The 16,152-nt window shown below is 38.0% G+C and overlaps 2 protein-coding genes across 4 annotated transcripts in view; one reads left to right on the plus strand and one right to left on the minus strand.

Annotated features, from left to right (window-relative positions):
- The window catches only part of gabra5 (gamma-aminobutyric acid type A receptor subunit alpha5), a 53,767-nt gene extending 51,835 nt beyond the window's left edge, over positions 1 to 1,932 (minus strand). Inside the window, exon 1 of the mRNA XM_030132222.1 lies at positions 1,770 to 1,932. The gene's annotated coding sequence lies outside the window, so the exon portion shown is untranslated. The remainder of the gene's footprint in view (positions 1 to 1,769) is intronic.
- Positions 1 to 16,152, plus strand: part of gabrb3 (gamma-aminobutyric acid type A receptor subunit beta3) — an 81,794-nt gene that overhangs the window by 37,319 nt on the left and 28,323 nt on the right. For all 3 annotated transcript variants that reach the window (XM_030132219.1, XM_030132218.1, XM_030132221.1), the window contains exons 3-4: positions 2,002 to 2,093; positions 2,213 to 2,280. In XM_030132219.1, coding sequence (XP_029988079.1) covers positions 2,002 to 2,093; positions 2,213 to 2,280 — 160 coding nt within the window. The remainder of the gene's footprint in view (positions 1 to 2,001; positions 2,094 to 2,212; positions 2,281 to 16,152) is intronic.

Raw genomic sequence — 16,152 nt, forward strand, 5'->3', positions numbered from 1 at the left:
AGTGGTCACTACAGTGGACAGTTATTCTACAGCTGTTCTCTTATATATTCATGTATTTTGCTGTTTTAGTTCCATATCAGCCAAAACAGCGGACACTTATGCATCATCCTAAACACTGTAATTCAGACCATTACTGTAAAATTGCTGTTCTAGATAAACCTGATCTGCAGTAACATGTTTGAGTGTAAATTATTTGGTTGTTATTGTTATTAAACTGCAATTAAAAGTTTTTTTTAATTATTATTATTTTGCATAATATCTCCATGAAGTGATTAATGACTAGTATTAGAGCAGCGGTTCTCTGTTGGGCCCCCCTTTGGAGGATGAAAAATCTCCAGGCCCCCCCCAATCCCAGCAACATTGAAAGAAACGTCAATATTGTAACAATACTTTTTGCTTTTCCTTGAATAATTTGTTGTTCAAATTAAAAATAACTTAGATTTCTGCTTGAACAATACAAATAAACGCAACCAGACTGCTCCGAGACAATATTTTTCCAAATAAAAATTGGAAATGGCAATTATCTTACAACTATGATAATAAAGTTACTTTTTTTAGAACAACAAACAAATTTTGGTAATAAAGATGAACATTTTAACAATATCAGTGGCTGCAATGAGCCCGTTTCCATTGCACATCTCAGAACATTAAAGTGCAAACTGTACAAACTGTGCAAAACCAGAAACATTCCACATTTTTCTTTTCCAGTCCAATCCTTGTCCATTCTCCAAACCTAAACTTTTTGTCTAGTCTAGTGACAGATCACCATGGCAGTAGATTTGTTTGTTGTACATCCCTAAAATAAGTCCAGGGTGCTCCAACACTAAAACATTAGTTCCACCTGCTACATGCTCTAACCTGAAGGAGAAAAAAAAAACAACCACTTAGGAGAGATCCCATGCCCTCCCCGGCACGCCTTCGCGACCCCCTTGGGGGGCCCGCCCCACACTTTGAGAAACACTGTATTAGAGTATGTTAAAATGTGAGAAAACAACAGATTAGCAGCAGTAAAAATGGTTTTATTTCATAGTTTTCACACAATATGTCAGTAAATATATGTTTCTTTGCTTCCAAAATTAAACGCCTGGTGTCCAGCTGAATGGACATTTTCGGAACTGCATGAAAAATTGGTTCATAAAAAAAATTTCAATTGCATTCTTTTTTTCATGTCTAAAGAGGAATAAAAACACTCAGGAAAAAAATTTTGATTGAGGTTCTCATAATTCATGCATGAAAGGGTTAAATTATTAGTGGAAAAGGGGCTAATGGTCTTACTGGGGTGTTTGGTGTTACCCTGACCCACCCCATTTCACGCCCCTGTATCTGGACCAGACTGGGCCCCTTCCTCATGACAGGATTTACAGACTGACACTTCCACTGAGATGCAGAGGACACACGAATAAGTATTTCTTTCCTAAACTCAGAGTTTTCTGGAACAGACTCCCTGGGGTATTTTTACTTGGAACCTGGACGCCTGGATGTAGCCCACTTTACGCATGCGCTCCCACCTGACATCCCCAGACCTGTGGCTCAGTTTTCCTCACACAGACACACTGGCTTGTACATGGATATGATAAGACAAAGTGCAGAGTGTGTGAGAAGGATGGAGATGCGGAGCGGCCGGCGTGGGGTTTCCACGGGCGGCGACGAGCAGCGCATCTGACATCCAAGTAAAACGCAGCCCTGCCTCATGAAGCATGTGAGCACAGGCTGCTGCTGCTGCTGCTGCTGCTGCGCCACGGGAACGCACTATGTGCACGGAGTCTCACCTGCTGTAGCGGACGGCCGTGCGTCTTCATTGGGTCATTTGTTGCGCAGTGGTCTGCATCCATCCAGAGCCCACCAAAGGGATGAACACAGGGCTGTTGGACATCCTTTCACTGCCGCTGGTTGTGGCGGTGATGTGTTGTGCGCAGAGGTGAGAGTCTGGGACTGAAAACCCGGACCCAAATGCCACCTTTGTAAAATAGTTACCGTGCGTTTTTATTTCATCTCTTTCAGCGTCAACGAACCGGGGAACATGTCATTTGTCAAAGAGACTGTGGACAAACTGTTGAAAGGATACGACATCCGACTTCGGCCAGACTTTGGAGGTAGGAAAGTGGTTCCTCTTTGGATGTGTTTCACCCTAATAAGTCCCCGAAATGTTTCTCTACTCCTGCTGAATTCATGCTTAACTTTATTATGTGTTTTGTTTTGTTTTTTTTTTTAGGTCCACCGGTTGCTGTTGGCATGAGTATAGATGTTGCAAGTATAGACATGGTGTCAGAAGTCAACATGGTAGGTGCATTTTAATTCATTAACCCTTTCATGCATGAATTATGAGAACCTTAGTCCTTAGACCTTTTTTTTTTTCTTGAGTGATTTTATTCCTCTTTAGGCATGAAAAAAACAATGCAATTTTTTTTTTTTTTTATGAACCTACCTTTTCATGGAGTTAAAAAATGTCCACTCAGCTGGATATTTTTTTTTTTAACTCCATGAAAATGTAAATGATTAGTGTCAAATACAGTTTTTCATCTTTTCATGGTCATCAGATATGACCCATTTGGACGTTCGGAGGCTCCGTAGTTACCGTGGAAACACCGTCATCTTCTACAACATTGATTCACCAGTAAAACCCATGGAGTTGGATCAATGATAGTGGATGGAGACACTTAATTAATGATAAATATGCAGAAAAAGTCACTTTTTTCCTGTTTTTTTACTGTTTCTGATTCAATAACCTTTGAATTTACTCTGAGTTTTAATAAACATCAACATGATCAACAGATTAAATATAATGAAATACCTACTTTACACTGAAAAAACGCTAAATACAGAGGATAATATAATAATAAATGGTGATAAATACTTAAGAAAGATTAAGTAGAGAGAAAAAAATCATTTCGGAACTGCCATAAAAAAAAAAAAAAAAAAACAATAAAAAATGCTGGGTCTTTATGGGTCAAATATTATTAACATTTTATTTCCTAGCCTTCATATTCACTCATGCAGATATTATTCAGGTACTGTTACAGAATTTCAGGTTAAATTACATTGTAGAATAGCTGTCCACTGTAGTGACCACTATGAATGAAAGGGTTAAAATCAATAAGATATTTTTACAATCCCATTTTAATGTTAGAATCTCTTGAGACCCAGCAAGACATTTTTGTCCTAAGCACAGGCCACTGCAAAGGCGCATTCCATTAAAAAAAAAATAATTAAAAGTGTTTCTGAAAAAACTGTCATTATGCTGTTTCCAATTAAGACACTTATTTAATGTTTAAAAAAAAAAAAAACAACTTTTACTTTACTGGGTCTCAGGAGGTAAAAAAAAAAAAAAAAAAAAAAAAAAAGCAAGAATAAATGCTTTAGTGTTACATATAAACAGCTCCCCTGTACCGTCTAGAGTAGATATGTGGTTTTACTTGGTTCACTGACTGTAAGAGATGCCTGAATGCTTCCTGTCTGTCAGAACACAGGGTCAGTAACTTTTACCCGCCGTGTCATATTACTTTAAATATTACAACAAAACCCAACCCAGACTGGTTGTGACACAGAGGAGTGGGCTCTCTGTGTTCATGCCTGTATGCCATCTATCATTGGCCCAAAATGCTGACAGAGCCTGACGCCTGATCACATGCTACCAAAGAGGAGATCGCCTCTGACATGCTGTCCTGACAAGTATGTGTGATGAAATGTACCCGTGGTGCATTTTAATGCACGGGAGCCCACAGTGGCTCAGCGAGACGCACAGAGCAACATCACACTTACTGCGAGTGGCAATTGAGATTCATATTTTATAAAAAGGAGTTAGGTGGGTAGAGCAGACAGTGTTTTTGGCATGTGAAAGAGCGTATAAGTGTATTCATTTATTCACTTGTAGAATTGACATTAGTGTTGTTTCTCCATATGTAGTGTTTTTGCAAAATAATCTTTTTAGCTTTAATATGATATTATTAGTTTCACCATTCTGCAGTCCTTTTGATACATGCTTTAACTTGTACAAAGTGTCTGTTTGCAGCCGTATGAAAGCACTCTGCCTCCTCAGTGGTGATCATATCAGACCGTCTGCTCCCTGGAACAGACCAGATACATCTACTCCTCTGATACAAGCAGTCGGACATATCTAGAAAACATAGTCTCCCAGTTAATGATCGAAATGATAAACAGGAAGCTTGTCTATTAGGCTTGATATCCATGAATGTTAAACACAATCGATGGTCTCCGGCCAGGCTGCTCAAACATATCGGACTATAGGAAGAAAAGTCACCTCACATCAGCACTTCTTTTTCTCATGTCTGGCACTTTCATCAGAGTATCCAACACACCCACACACTTTAATAGTTTATCTGCCCTCCTGAGCATTATTTGCTTCCTTTCTCTTTTCCAGTTCTCACTTCAGAGCGCTTTGACATTTGTAGCTTCTTCTCACATTCAGCCCATCAGTGCATCTCCCTGCTGTCGATGAACTCTATGTTTATAGTGTTACCTTCCCACAGACTGCAGTAATAACACTAAGGGGAAGAGTAACCAAGAGTGAAACACAGTAGGTTTTTAACACTTGGCCAATAATTCATATGAGAATATTGTATTTTGTTACTCGGCGTTATTAGATATTTTATGAAAAGTAATGAAAATTAAGTTCAGTGCTTTTTCATGACTGTAGAGTGTGTATAAAGATGAATGCTGCTGCTTTCTCCTGCTGTCCAGAACTGACGCTAAAAATACTGTAGTTACAACAGCTGCCATGTTTCTTCTTGGAGTCAGGCGCATCTGTGTTTAAGAACTATGAATTTATCTAGATTCTTACACTGTCCGTGCATAATAGTTGTGTGTTTTGTAAGGTAAGACACAATAAAATAAGAAAAGATTCAAGATGTTTATTGTCATATATACAGCAGAAACACAGTGGTTAAACTGAATAATGAAGTTCTTCTACTGTGAGTTCCCTTCACACAACTATATAACAAGTAAACTACAATAAATAAAGGAATAAACTTAACCCTAAGCATACCCCCCCCCCCCCCCCCCCCCCCCCCCCCCGATCACCACCAAAATTTAATCATTTCTTCCTTGTGCCAGTATCAACATTCCTGAATATTTCATGAAAATCCGTCGCCATAACTTTTTGAGTTATCTTGCTAACAAACAAACAAACAAACATGCACACACGCACACAAAGCAAAGCGATCACAGCACCTCCTGATGGGGGTAATAAAGTGAGTACTGTATACACAGGGGTAGAGTGTAGTCAACAGTATAGAATTATATTATTTGTGCAAAAAAAAATATCGTCACAGTGGTGAAAAATTAAGAATGTGCAAATATTGTTTATATCATATAAACATGTAAAGGATATGCAGAGGTGTCAAGTATTTGTACTTCGTTACCTTACTTAAGTATAAATTTTGGTTATCTATACTTTAATGGGGTAATTATTTTTCAGCTGACTTTTTACTTCTACTTCTTACATTTTCACACAATTATTTGTACTTTCTACTCCTTACTCCTATTTCATTCCGGCTTGTCGTCATTCAAATTTGAAAAAACTATCCAGATAAATGGCGCCATCTGGATAAAGTGAATTTGACTGTGGTTGGATGAGGAGTATAAACATATACCATTCCTACACCCTATTGGTTTGTACGCAATCCATCGCACCTGACTTTATCCCCTTTACAATACTTATATTCAACTAGTCATTATACTTTCTGCTCCACGAAACACATGTTAATGCTCAGTAGGACACATATATGGTTCTCTAATACATTTGCATTGGACTAAAATGTGTTCATTTTCAATGGGCATATATGCAGCTGAAACAGGTAGACTAGTGCAGCCCACATTTTTCAACATTAACTTTTTAATTTAAAAATTTAATCTAACGTTATAGTCATTATGGCCTTTAGAAAAATGTTTTTTGAGGAGGTGGGAAGCGCACTATAGGTCCCTGTGGCACAGCCTAAGCTTTTGTCCTAATGGCGTTTTTTCCCCTTACATTTACTTTTATAGTTATAGTTTTGAAACCAGTACTTTTACACTTTTACTTGAGTAAAAAGCTTGAGTTGATACTTCAACTTCTACAGAAGTCTGTTTAAACCCTAGTATCTATACTTCTACCTGAGAAATGAATGGGAATACTTTTGACACTTCTGAGGATATGTGCACATATCACAAGGTTACAGATATTTGCAGATGTTGCATTGAGATGATGTATGTTTCAATGTGCAGGACAAATAACTAAAGGGGATTGAAACAGGTAGGCACAGTTCAACAAGACAAGATAAACCTTTAAATGACCATGTTACAGCAGCCAAAAATAATTACAGCAACAAAAACAACTGCAAAAAAAACAAACAAACTGTGTTTAAAATGGTAATAGTGGAGATAGAGGTAAGAGAAGCAGAATAGTAAAAATTAATTTAAAAAAATGTAGACTCCCTAGCTTATTAATATCTTTTGTGCAATTTTTGTGCTTCAGTTTTGCCATATGTTTGAGACACCTGTTCTAGGCTAATGAAATATGAACAATAATTACTCGTGTAATCGCTCAATAGACCAATAATTACCTTTCCAGCATTCTTATGACATGTACATGTCTGATAAATCCATTGGATAAGACTTCCTGAATAAGATAGTAGGAGCCTTGGATCCATGGTCTACATATTCACACCATTTGGACAGATGACTACAGAACCTCCACTAGCCTCAGATTAATGGGTGTCCATTTGTTAGCACCTGTGAGGTTGGAAGGAGAGAAGGGTGAGGAAAATGTGGTTAACCAAGACCTTGTTATGTAAAAAAAAAAAAAAAAAAAAAAGAAAAATTTATGATGTTTTTAAATTTGTGTTCAGGGCCGACATTTTACAAGCAGATATATATTAAAATATGTTGAACAGAGGGCAGCAGTGTTAGTGTTGCACTTCTTGAAGCAAAAATACATAGAAAAAGTTCAATTAATATGCACCCTTTTGTATTTTTTTCTTTCATGATCAATCACTATAGGATTTTTTGTTCCTAAGACTGACACATTAAAAGTCTCAGGTCTCTGTATTGCCCCTTTTCATGTCTCGAACAATCATAAACTTGTTTCTAATGCCCTTTGGGTTGTTCTCAGAACAGTTTAATAAAATGAAGTATTAAAAGTGTAACCTCACGAAGCCAAACTTTATCAGTTTCGCACTTGGATTCGAGTCTGGAAAACATCTTTAGGGAATCAGGCGTTAAGAAGAATATTTCACCTTGACTTACAACCCTTTGATATCCTTAAAATCAATGCATCTGCTGCTGCAGTTCTTATTTTATGACCTCGAAATGATTTATAACTGCACTGTAGTGAATAATTTTTGCTGGAAATTTGACATATGAGAACAGCTGGAATGCTTTGACGGTTTTATACATCTGAAACAAACAGTGATGACAGCTCGATGAGTGGTGTTTCCAGTGTCCAGTCAGATCACGGAAGTATTCATATTGACGTGCGAGTGAAGATGAGAACTGTCAGTCATCTATTGTACAGTTGGTGTGAAATGACATCTGTCTCCTGAGCTAAAACTGAGGCGTACCAGTTCATATCTAGGGTCGAAATACATTACAAAAAGTTAAATAGCACAATATATCCTGTGTCGATGAAAAATGACTTATTTGTCATGTTTTGGCCTCTTTTATCCAAACTATTTTTCCTCCTTTTGGGTTAAACGTCAGCATCTTTAGGTGGTTGCCTTTTAATGTGTGTGTTTAATCTGTTGAAGGATCAGTGTGTACATTTAGTAAAGTTGTTGGTGCTTGTGCTGTAAGAGAAGGAGGAGTGTGAAACAGATTAGGTCTGCAATGCAGTGCAGGTCTCTCTCTTCTCATATGCTTCAGCAAGCTTTCCTGTTAGTAGTGTGCCTCTGTTTTTATCACATGTAGTGCAGAGAGGCAGAAAAGTTGTCTGTGTGATTTATTCGCTGTCCAATCGCACTTTTCACACCTTGCTGTGACTGTCGATTAATGATCAATGTTTCTTGGCCTGTAGCCACAACACTGTACTCTCTTACTTCGAAATGTGACAATATTTCAGGCATTTTCTGTGGACAGTGTGTCTTCATCAACACACCTAACAATGCCTTTAACATCTGATTTAACAATCACTGATCATGGTAAAGGTATTTTATGAGAAACTGCTATAAAAAGGCAGCAAAAGTACAATATTAAAAATAAATCGTTGTTTAGATGACTGAAGAGGAAGTCTTATGATTGTGGTTTTATGCTGCAGTTTCTCATTCCCTGATACAGGCAGGGTGGAAAGAAAAGAGGAATGAGAGGGGCAAATCCTGGCACCAGATCAAGTTGACCCCTCTGACTTTTACAAACAAATATGAGCTTTTGACCCGGCACATACATCACCGTTACACACACATTTCCCTCAACATGAGTGTAAATGACTTTGTTAACATTCACTCCTGAAGGAAATAGAAACAGGCTTAAATAAACAGATTTAATAGTTCTGCAATGTGAAACCAATCCAGTATGAGGTCTACTCCCTGTTAAACCGTTAGACTTGCACTTTATAAACAGCTTCCACTTGTTAAAGAATGTGAATACAAATAAAGTTAAAGGGATAAAAAAAAATCTCTTATGTAGCACATTCCCATTTCTACTCATATGATATAAATTAAAATGGCAGATGTATTTTAATTAGCATGTTACAGCCATAACATTATGATCACTGACAGATAAACTGGTAATAATGTTGATTATCTATGTACAGTGCTATCTTTCAGTGGGTAGGATATATTAGCCAGCATATGACCGTCTAGTTATTAGCCTGCCCCCCCAAAGGGGAGGCAAGGGGTATTGTTTTTGGTTCAGTTTGTTTGTTTGTTTGTTTGCTAACACTCTAGCAGCAAAACTATTGGTTGAATTCAAACCAGATTTGGTTTATAGATTGCCAGTGACCTAGAATAGATCTCAGTACATTTTGGGAAAAGTAGGTTAAAGTTCAAATTTTTTAGGAATTTTTACAATCTTTTGTTTCCCCATTTACTTATAATGGGCAGAATTTCACATATCTATAAAAATATCAATTTTGTTTCAGTTTACTTCAAACTTGGCACGTATATAGAGGCAGTTGATATGCTGACATCACCACACAACACCACACATGATGACATCAGCTGGATCGATGCCAAAATAAGATACAATACGTGCAATGGGTGGGGTTTGTTGTGCCTGGCACCACTTGTTTTTTTATATTGTTTGTTTGTTTGTTTGCACTATCTTTAATCATATCAACTTTTTTCTTGCACTTTATTCTGTTGCTGCCTTAACAATTGAATTTCCCCATTGTGGGATCAATAAAATTTAATCTAATCTAATCTAATCTAGTCTAATCTAATCTAATCTCTTCATTTAAAGCAGATGATAAACTCTCTGTAGATGTATGTCTGTACTTACAAGATAAGTCTTAAATCCTGATTACTTTGGTAAAAAAGTGTAGTCGGACCCAAAGGAAGGGGATAATACATATATAAAAAAAATACTTTAGTGGGTAGGATATATTAGCCAGTATATAACCGTTTAGTTACTAGCCCACCCCCCCAAAGGGGAGGCAAGGGGTATTGTTTTTGATTCGGTTAGTTAGTTAGTTCGTTAGTTTGTTTGTTTGTTAACAGGCTAGCAGCAAAACTATTGGTTGAATTCAGACCAAATTGGGTTTATAGATTGCCAGTAACCCACTATAGATGTGGCAAACTTTTGGGAAAACAAGGTCAAAGTTCGAATTTTTTAATCTTTTTCCCTCACATTTACTTATAATGGGTGAAATTTCAAATGTCTATAAAAGCATCAATTTTGTTTACGTCAAACTTGGCACATATATAGAGACAACTAATATGCTGACATCAGCACATGCATAGACATGATGACATCAGCTGGATCAATGCCAAAATAAGCTACAATAAGCGCGAGGGGTGGGGTTTGTTGTGCCTAGCACCACCTGTTGAAAGTGTTTTGGTCAAATGACCGGGTCAGAACATTTCCAGATCTGCAGGTCTTCTTGGCTTTTCCCAGAATGCAGTGGTTAGTACCTTATCAGAAGTGTTCCAGTGAAGAATAACAACCCAATTTCAACCTAGTCGTGCATCTGTGGGATGTGCTAGACCAGGGGTGTCAAACTCAGATCCTTGAGGTATCCTGCATGTTTTAGATGTTTGCCTCTTCCAGCACACCTGACGGTCATTATCAGGCTTCTGCAGAGCTTGATGATAGGCTTATCATTTGAATCAAGTGTGTAGGAAGAGGGATACATATAAAACATGCAGGATACCGGCCCTCGAGGATCTGAGTTTGACACCCCTGTGCTAGACTAATAAATCCAATCAGTGGACGTCTGACATCACTTATACATTTGCAGGACTTGGACCAGGATCTGCTGCTGGATACTACAGTACACCCCCAGAGGTTTTGTGTAGTCTGTGCCTCAGGTCAGAACTATTTTAGCACCAAAAGGGGAATCTATACAACAGTGTTAACAGTTTTATGTTCCCAAACATTATAGATAGGGTTGAAAAAGTAGCGTTTCATTAGGCTGTTTTTGGTCAGGTACTAACCCCAGACCAGGAGCACCCAACAAGACCTGTAGTTTTAGAGAAGCTCAGGATGTGCAGGAATAATGTGGAAGCAAGGCCAGATATACAGTATATACTGCACCCTCCCATGATGTTGAACATGACAAACTCATCCACTGTATCAGGCACCTATTTTAAGCAAGTTTAGCGTTTTTTAAAAACAGTAGTAGTTAATGGGATCTATAAAGACACTGTGCATGTTTTACAGTAACAGGTTGATTGAGGAGTCCTTATTTACACGACATCTGTGCTTCTCAGTCATAGTTCATGTTCAGACAGAAGCTTTCTCTTCCTCTGAGAGGTGGAGAGCATAAAGGTGTTGGCAGTGTGCTTTCAAACAGCTACACAAGTCACATAAGGTATCGGCCCATTATAGCCTGTGTGGGCGAGCTGCAGAGCCTGTTGTCTAGGAGATGAGATTATTAATATACTTCTGACTTTACTTGCTCCACACCTTTATTTTTAGCTTGAAAATTAAGATTGCTCTGTGCCATTTTTCATTTGTGATGTTATTTTTAATCCTCCTAGTAAACCAGATGGCCACATTACACAACTGTTACACTACTAACGCTACAAACGAAATGCAAGAATTAGCTCTTCAGATGTAAACTGCCACAGTCCCTTAACTTTGCGGAGAGGCACCTGTCCATGGCCATAAAGCACCTTGAGCAGTGATGCATATTCCTCCCAGCAGTGTTGTTTCACGTTTATTCAGTTGCCCCAGTATGAGTCAGCTGGAAGACGAATCCATCATGTGCTAAAACACCCATCCGTTTTGACATTTTAACATTACCCACCTTCTGCCTGGAGGCAGTATTACCCTTAAAAATCTCATACTACAGATGTTCTCCTGGGTTTATATTGAAGAGCTCCGCTGACACATCAGCCACATAACACACCAAATCACCTTAGGCCCCAGCTTCTTACAAGGTAAGGAGAATGTGGCTGGAAATATTAGTGTCGGTCTCAATACACGGCTTTATGCTGAGTTTTATACTGTACAAAACTAATACTGCATTTAGTGTTACACAGCAGTGGGAATGCTTCACTGCAGGAAAACTGTGCAGCAGCAGCAGAGTGCATCTTTAAAGTAAAAAAGGAACTTAAAGGGTTTTTATGGGACACATTCACCAGAGTACATATGAAACTAATCGAAGCCTAACCCTTTATAGGGCAGTCATAGAAATACTCTCAAATTTAAAATTTAAACATTAGTGTGTTATTGAAGGACCTAACAAGATATTATTACTATGATGACATTTTTCAAAAAATTGTATTGTCATGTAGAAAATTAAGGTCGGTGAAGTTATCATATTTGGTTCCTTGCCCATATCTGGCAAAAAATATATAAATAACAAAAAAAAATCCAAGAAGCAAATATAAAAAATACAAGAAAAACATATGTAATGTACAAGGAAAGGAACATGTATTTTAGAACATCACTTTCAGAGCATTACAACATAAGTGACATCCACATTCTCCCTTTGAACATCATTCCTTACATTAGTACCATTACTTCGTGGTACCTAACAAAGGTACACTCACTGTTCATGCAGAGGTGGACCTTACAGACCCTAGAGACCACATCAGACCTGAGATTGTTGCCTCATTGCCCTCACTGTAACTGTTATACTTGTAATGTGTGCGGAAATGACCAAAAATAGTCACTTGCCTGATAAAGGGATAAGAGCTTTTTAAGTATGTAGTAAATGAGTTGTGGTATGTTTAGGTCAAGGTTTTTGATGTTTCTTCTCATATTAAAACCATGAATCAACGTCTGCACTTTCCTATAGCCCCTTTCACACAGAGGTGGACATTATCAGGATGTTATGTTGAAGATGTCTTAGTAAGTTGTATTAGACACTGTTCTTCCAGGTTCCGACTAGTGACTGGATGTTGCCCAGGTGAACTCATATTCAAATCAGGGGCAGGAGATTGTCGTAAGAAATTGGCTGCATTGTTGTGTATTCATAGTGTGACGAGAGAACAAAGTAAACAAAATCAGAATCAGTGAGAATAAGACCATTACAGGATTGCTATGCATATCTTTTTTTCTTTTTCTTTCTCTAATCTTTTGTGCTCTTTCATGACCACTATTGATACAACTAACAACATTCAGTATCGATACCAACACAAATCCCTGTACTTGACATTGATTGGTGTGTAAACAGGAGTGTGTCTGACATTGCTGTTTTTTTTTTTTTAACTCATCAAGTAGCCTTTTCCATTTTACTAGAGGAAAACAAATGAACACAGCCAAATCAGACATTTTACAAACTGCTCTTCAACTTCAGGTGACATTGCGTCAGCGTCATCTCTCTCAGAAAATGCATTAAAAAGTTTGGACATTTTTAAGGGTTTTATCAAATTGACTTTGCAGGGTGGAGGTCTGACCTCAGTCTGCTGTAACGCACTGTTACTGGTCTGAAAGCCACAATAGGAAAGAACCAAACCAAGGCTCAGTTTGATCCGTCAAGTCCACTGTGGTCCACTCTACTATGGACCCAAGAGAGGTTTTACACATGCTTTTCTAGTTTTCAATTAAACTGAAAAGTCTACAACAGTGAACTAAATGCGTTAATCATCCAACACCTAAAACCAACATTTTAACTGCTGCCCCTAATGTTGAGCAGGTTTTAGACAATTAATGCATCTGAGTGAGGTGACATCAAACTGTTTTTACCTGTCATACGTGTATATTTTAGAGATTTTTTAATTCATTTATCTGTCCTCCCAAGTGGTCTACCATGGTCTGTGTGAAGTCAATGTACACTACCGGTCAAAAGTTTGGACACACCTTCTCATTTAAATGACATGAGATGGACCACAGATGGCCAACAAGTGCTCAGCATCACTGGGAACTCCTTCAAGACTGTTGGAAAACATTTCAGGTGACTACCTCATGGAGCTCATCCAGAGAATGCCAAGAATGTGCAAAGCAGTAAAAAAGCAAAGGGTGGTTATTCTGAATAATCTAAAATATGAAACATGTTTTGAGTTATGCCACACTTTTTTAAACGATATAACTGAAAATGTGTTCATTCATAGTTTTGATGCCTTCAGTCAGAATCTACAATGTAAGTAGTCATGAAAATAAAGAAAAACCAGGTGTGTCCAAACTTTTGACTGGTAGTGTACATGATTAATTTGGTCGAATAAGAAAAGTCATAATTAAATTTAAAAAAAAAAAAAAAAGATTTTCTTTTAACCACAGTGTTGTGAGTTAATGGAAGTTACATGATGATGGAAGGAGTGAAATCCTCTCATGAAAAGCTTGTAAAATGTTGTGTGGGAGGTTTCAGAGACTAAATGTATTAAACGCATGGTTTATAAAACCCATACAGGCCTAGTACACTTCTGAATTCATCTGGGAACACTTACCTGTCTTACGGAGAGATGAAAAGCCCCTTTCTTCCATGGGGCAGCATCTCTGAGTGCTATTCTTGTATTCCCAGCAGATATCTTAGTGTTAGGGTGACGTAGACGATGTTTGACTGGCACACAGTAACCATGTCTGAGTATGAGAGTGTGAACTCTCCGAACTGAGGATGACATGACAAGTCTCATTCTCCCACTGGGCCTCATTTACTCACTGGTGCTGAGAACAAACCTCTTTCTGTCTCTTGTGGTCTATGTATCTGACAACAAACAGCACCACCCTTTACCTCTAGAGGGTCCAAATACAAAGCAGGAGCACCTACAGGTATTTTCTAAATAGTTTATTATCAGTTGATTTAGCGTAAACTGCTAAAAAAAGAAAAAACAACAAAACTTAAAGATCGTTAGATGCAGATACTGATAATGGATCCTCAGCATTTAAAGGTTCAGCACAAGATTTGGGTGTAATTACCTAAAGTTAAGAATGATGTATTTTCATAACCTTAGAATAATCCATTGTCCTCCTCATTATGGTCCACCATTTTTCCACAGACACCCAGAACAGAAAAACCAAACCCTGGCTTTAGTGAGATTTTTTTAGTGTGTTTTTCACATTTTTTGCACCCACCATTGGTTCTCTTTTACATTTTTGTCTGTAGCCCATACCTTACATTCACGCTAACATATTTTGTATATCACTGCAGTAGCTTTTGCAGAATCATACAGAGAGAAAGACAAAGTTACCTGACTGATCAAAAACTAGATTGATTACATAGATATTGAAAAGTTTTTACCATAAAATGTATAAAATACTTGAATACATCTACATAAAAATTGATGGAATAGAGGATGGAAGCTTGTTTTTAACATCTCTAGCGGACTGGAAGATGATAATGAGATGCACTATTTGTGTTAAAAATCAAAATTCTAATTTTTAATGAGGAAATTAATATGTGGCATAATATGGCACTTGAGCCAGTTATTCAGTAGCCAGTACATTTCTTTGGACAAGAGTCAGCCTAAAAATTCTGGGGCCTGGACCAGAGCCCTGTGGTACTCTGCAGGTTGCACCATGTCCTGGGAATAGAAAGGCGTGTTCTACGATGTGCTATACGGCAAGAGTCATCAGCTGTAGATTTGTTTCTGAGATGCTGCAGCGATGTTTAAGGCAGCCAGAGACAATTACTGACGTGGGATCTGAGGCTCTAAAATAGTTGTGGTCTGTGTGGTCCAGACACAGAGTGAGGGGGTAGGGAGATAGGCTCCAGCTCTGTGTAGTGGAAGAGCTGTTGTGTAAAGCTGATTCACCCAACCCACACCTCAGCTGCATGTGGGAGAAAGCGTAATGAGGGCAGCGCCGCTTCACAGGGGGGTGAAGCAGATTTGGGAGGGTGAAAACATCTCTGAAGAGAATCAAAATTAAACTTAAAGCTAAAGATTTTCTGGAAACATACTCTTATAATGCTACTTGTGACAGAAAATATACCTACTTTGCTCTCTTGGCTTATTTTGAGGGGCAGGTTTTTGAGAAATGTAACAAACGCACAGCCGTAATAACTAGAGGTAACTTTTTAACAGAGAACATGTCTCGTGATTGTACATGCACATTGAATTATTCATCATTTAATCAATAGATTATATTAACTCAATCAATTCATGTATTGTAATTCATACTGAACACAAAACAAACTCATGCCGCTGCCTCTTTGCCATATGTCATGTGTCAAAGAATAACAAAAGAGTTAACAAAAACAGAACCAAATCAGGTCAGCAGTTTCCAAAAGGAGGGCCTACACGCGCCTGTAGTGACAATTAGCTCAGCGTTCAAACAGGAGATATTGATTTTACATCCGAATCTAGGCATTTTCTGAACACTTTATAATGAATACGCTATTGCAGCAGCGGATTGAAATGTAGGCATTTTCAGGTCGGCCAAGTTTGTGTTTATTTCCTGTGACCTGCTTATTTATTTAAGAGAACATTAGTCAGCAGAACAAAGCCAAGTGAGCTAGTAAAAAGCTCCATTAAAAGAGAGGAAAAGCTTTTGTGTTTGATGGGTTTGATGGATCCACTTGAACTCGGAGGGAATAAATGTCCGCTAAATTATTGACAGACTCATATCTTAGCACATGTGGTGGATGGTGTCATCTATCTATCTATCTATCTATCTATCTAT

Source organism: Sphaeramia orbicularis, chromosome 4, assembly GCF_902148855.1.
Source record: "Sphaeramia orbicularis chromosome 4, fSphaOr1.1, whole genome shotgun sequence".
Lineage (NCBI taxonomy): Eukaryota > Metazoa > Chordata > Actinopteri > Kurtiformes > Apogonidae > Sphaeramia > Sphaeramia orbicularis.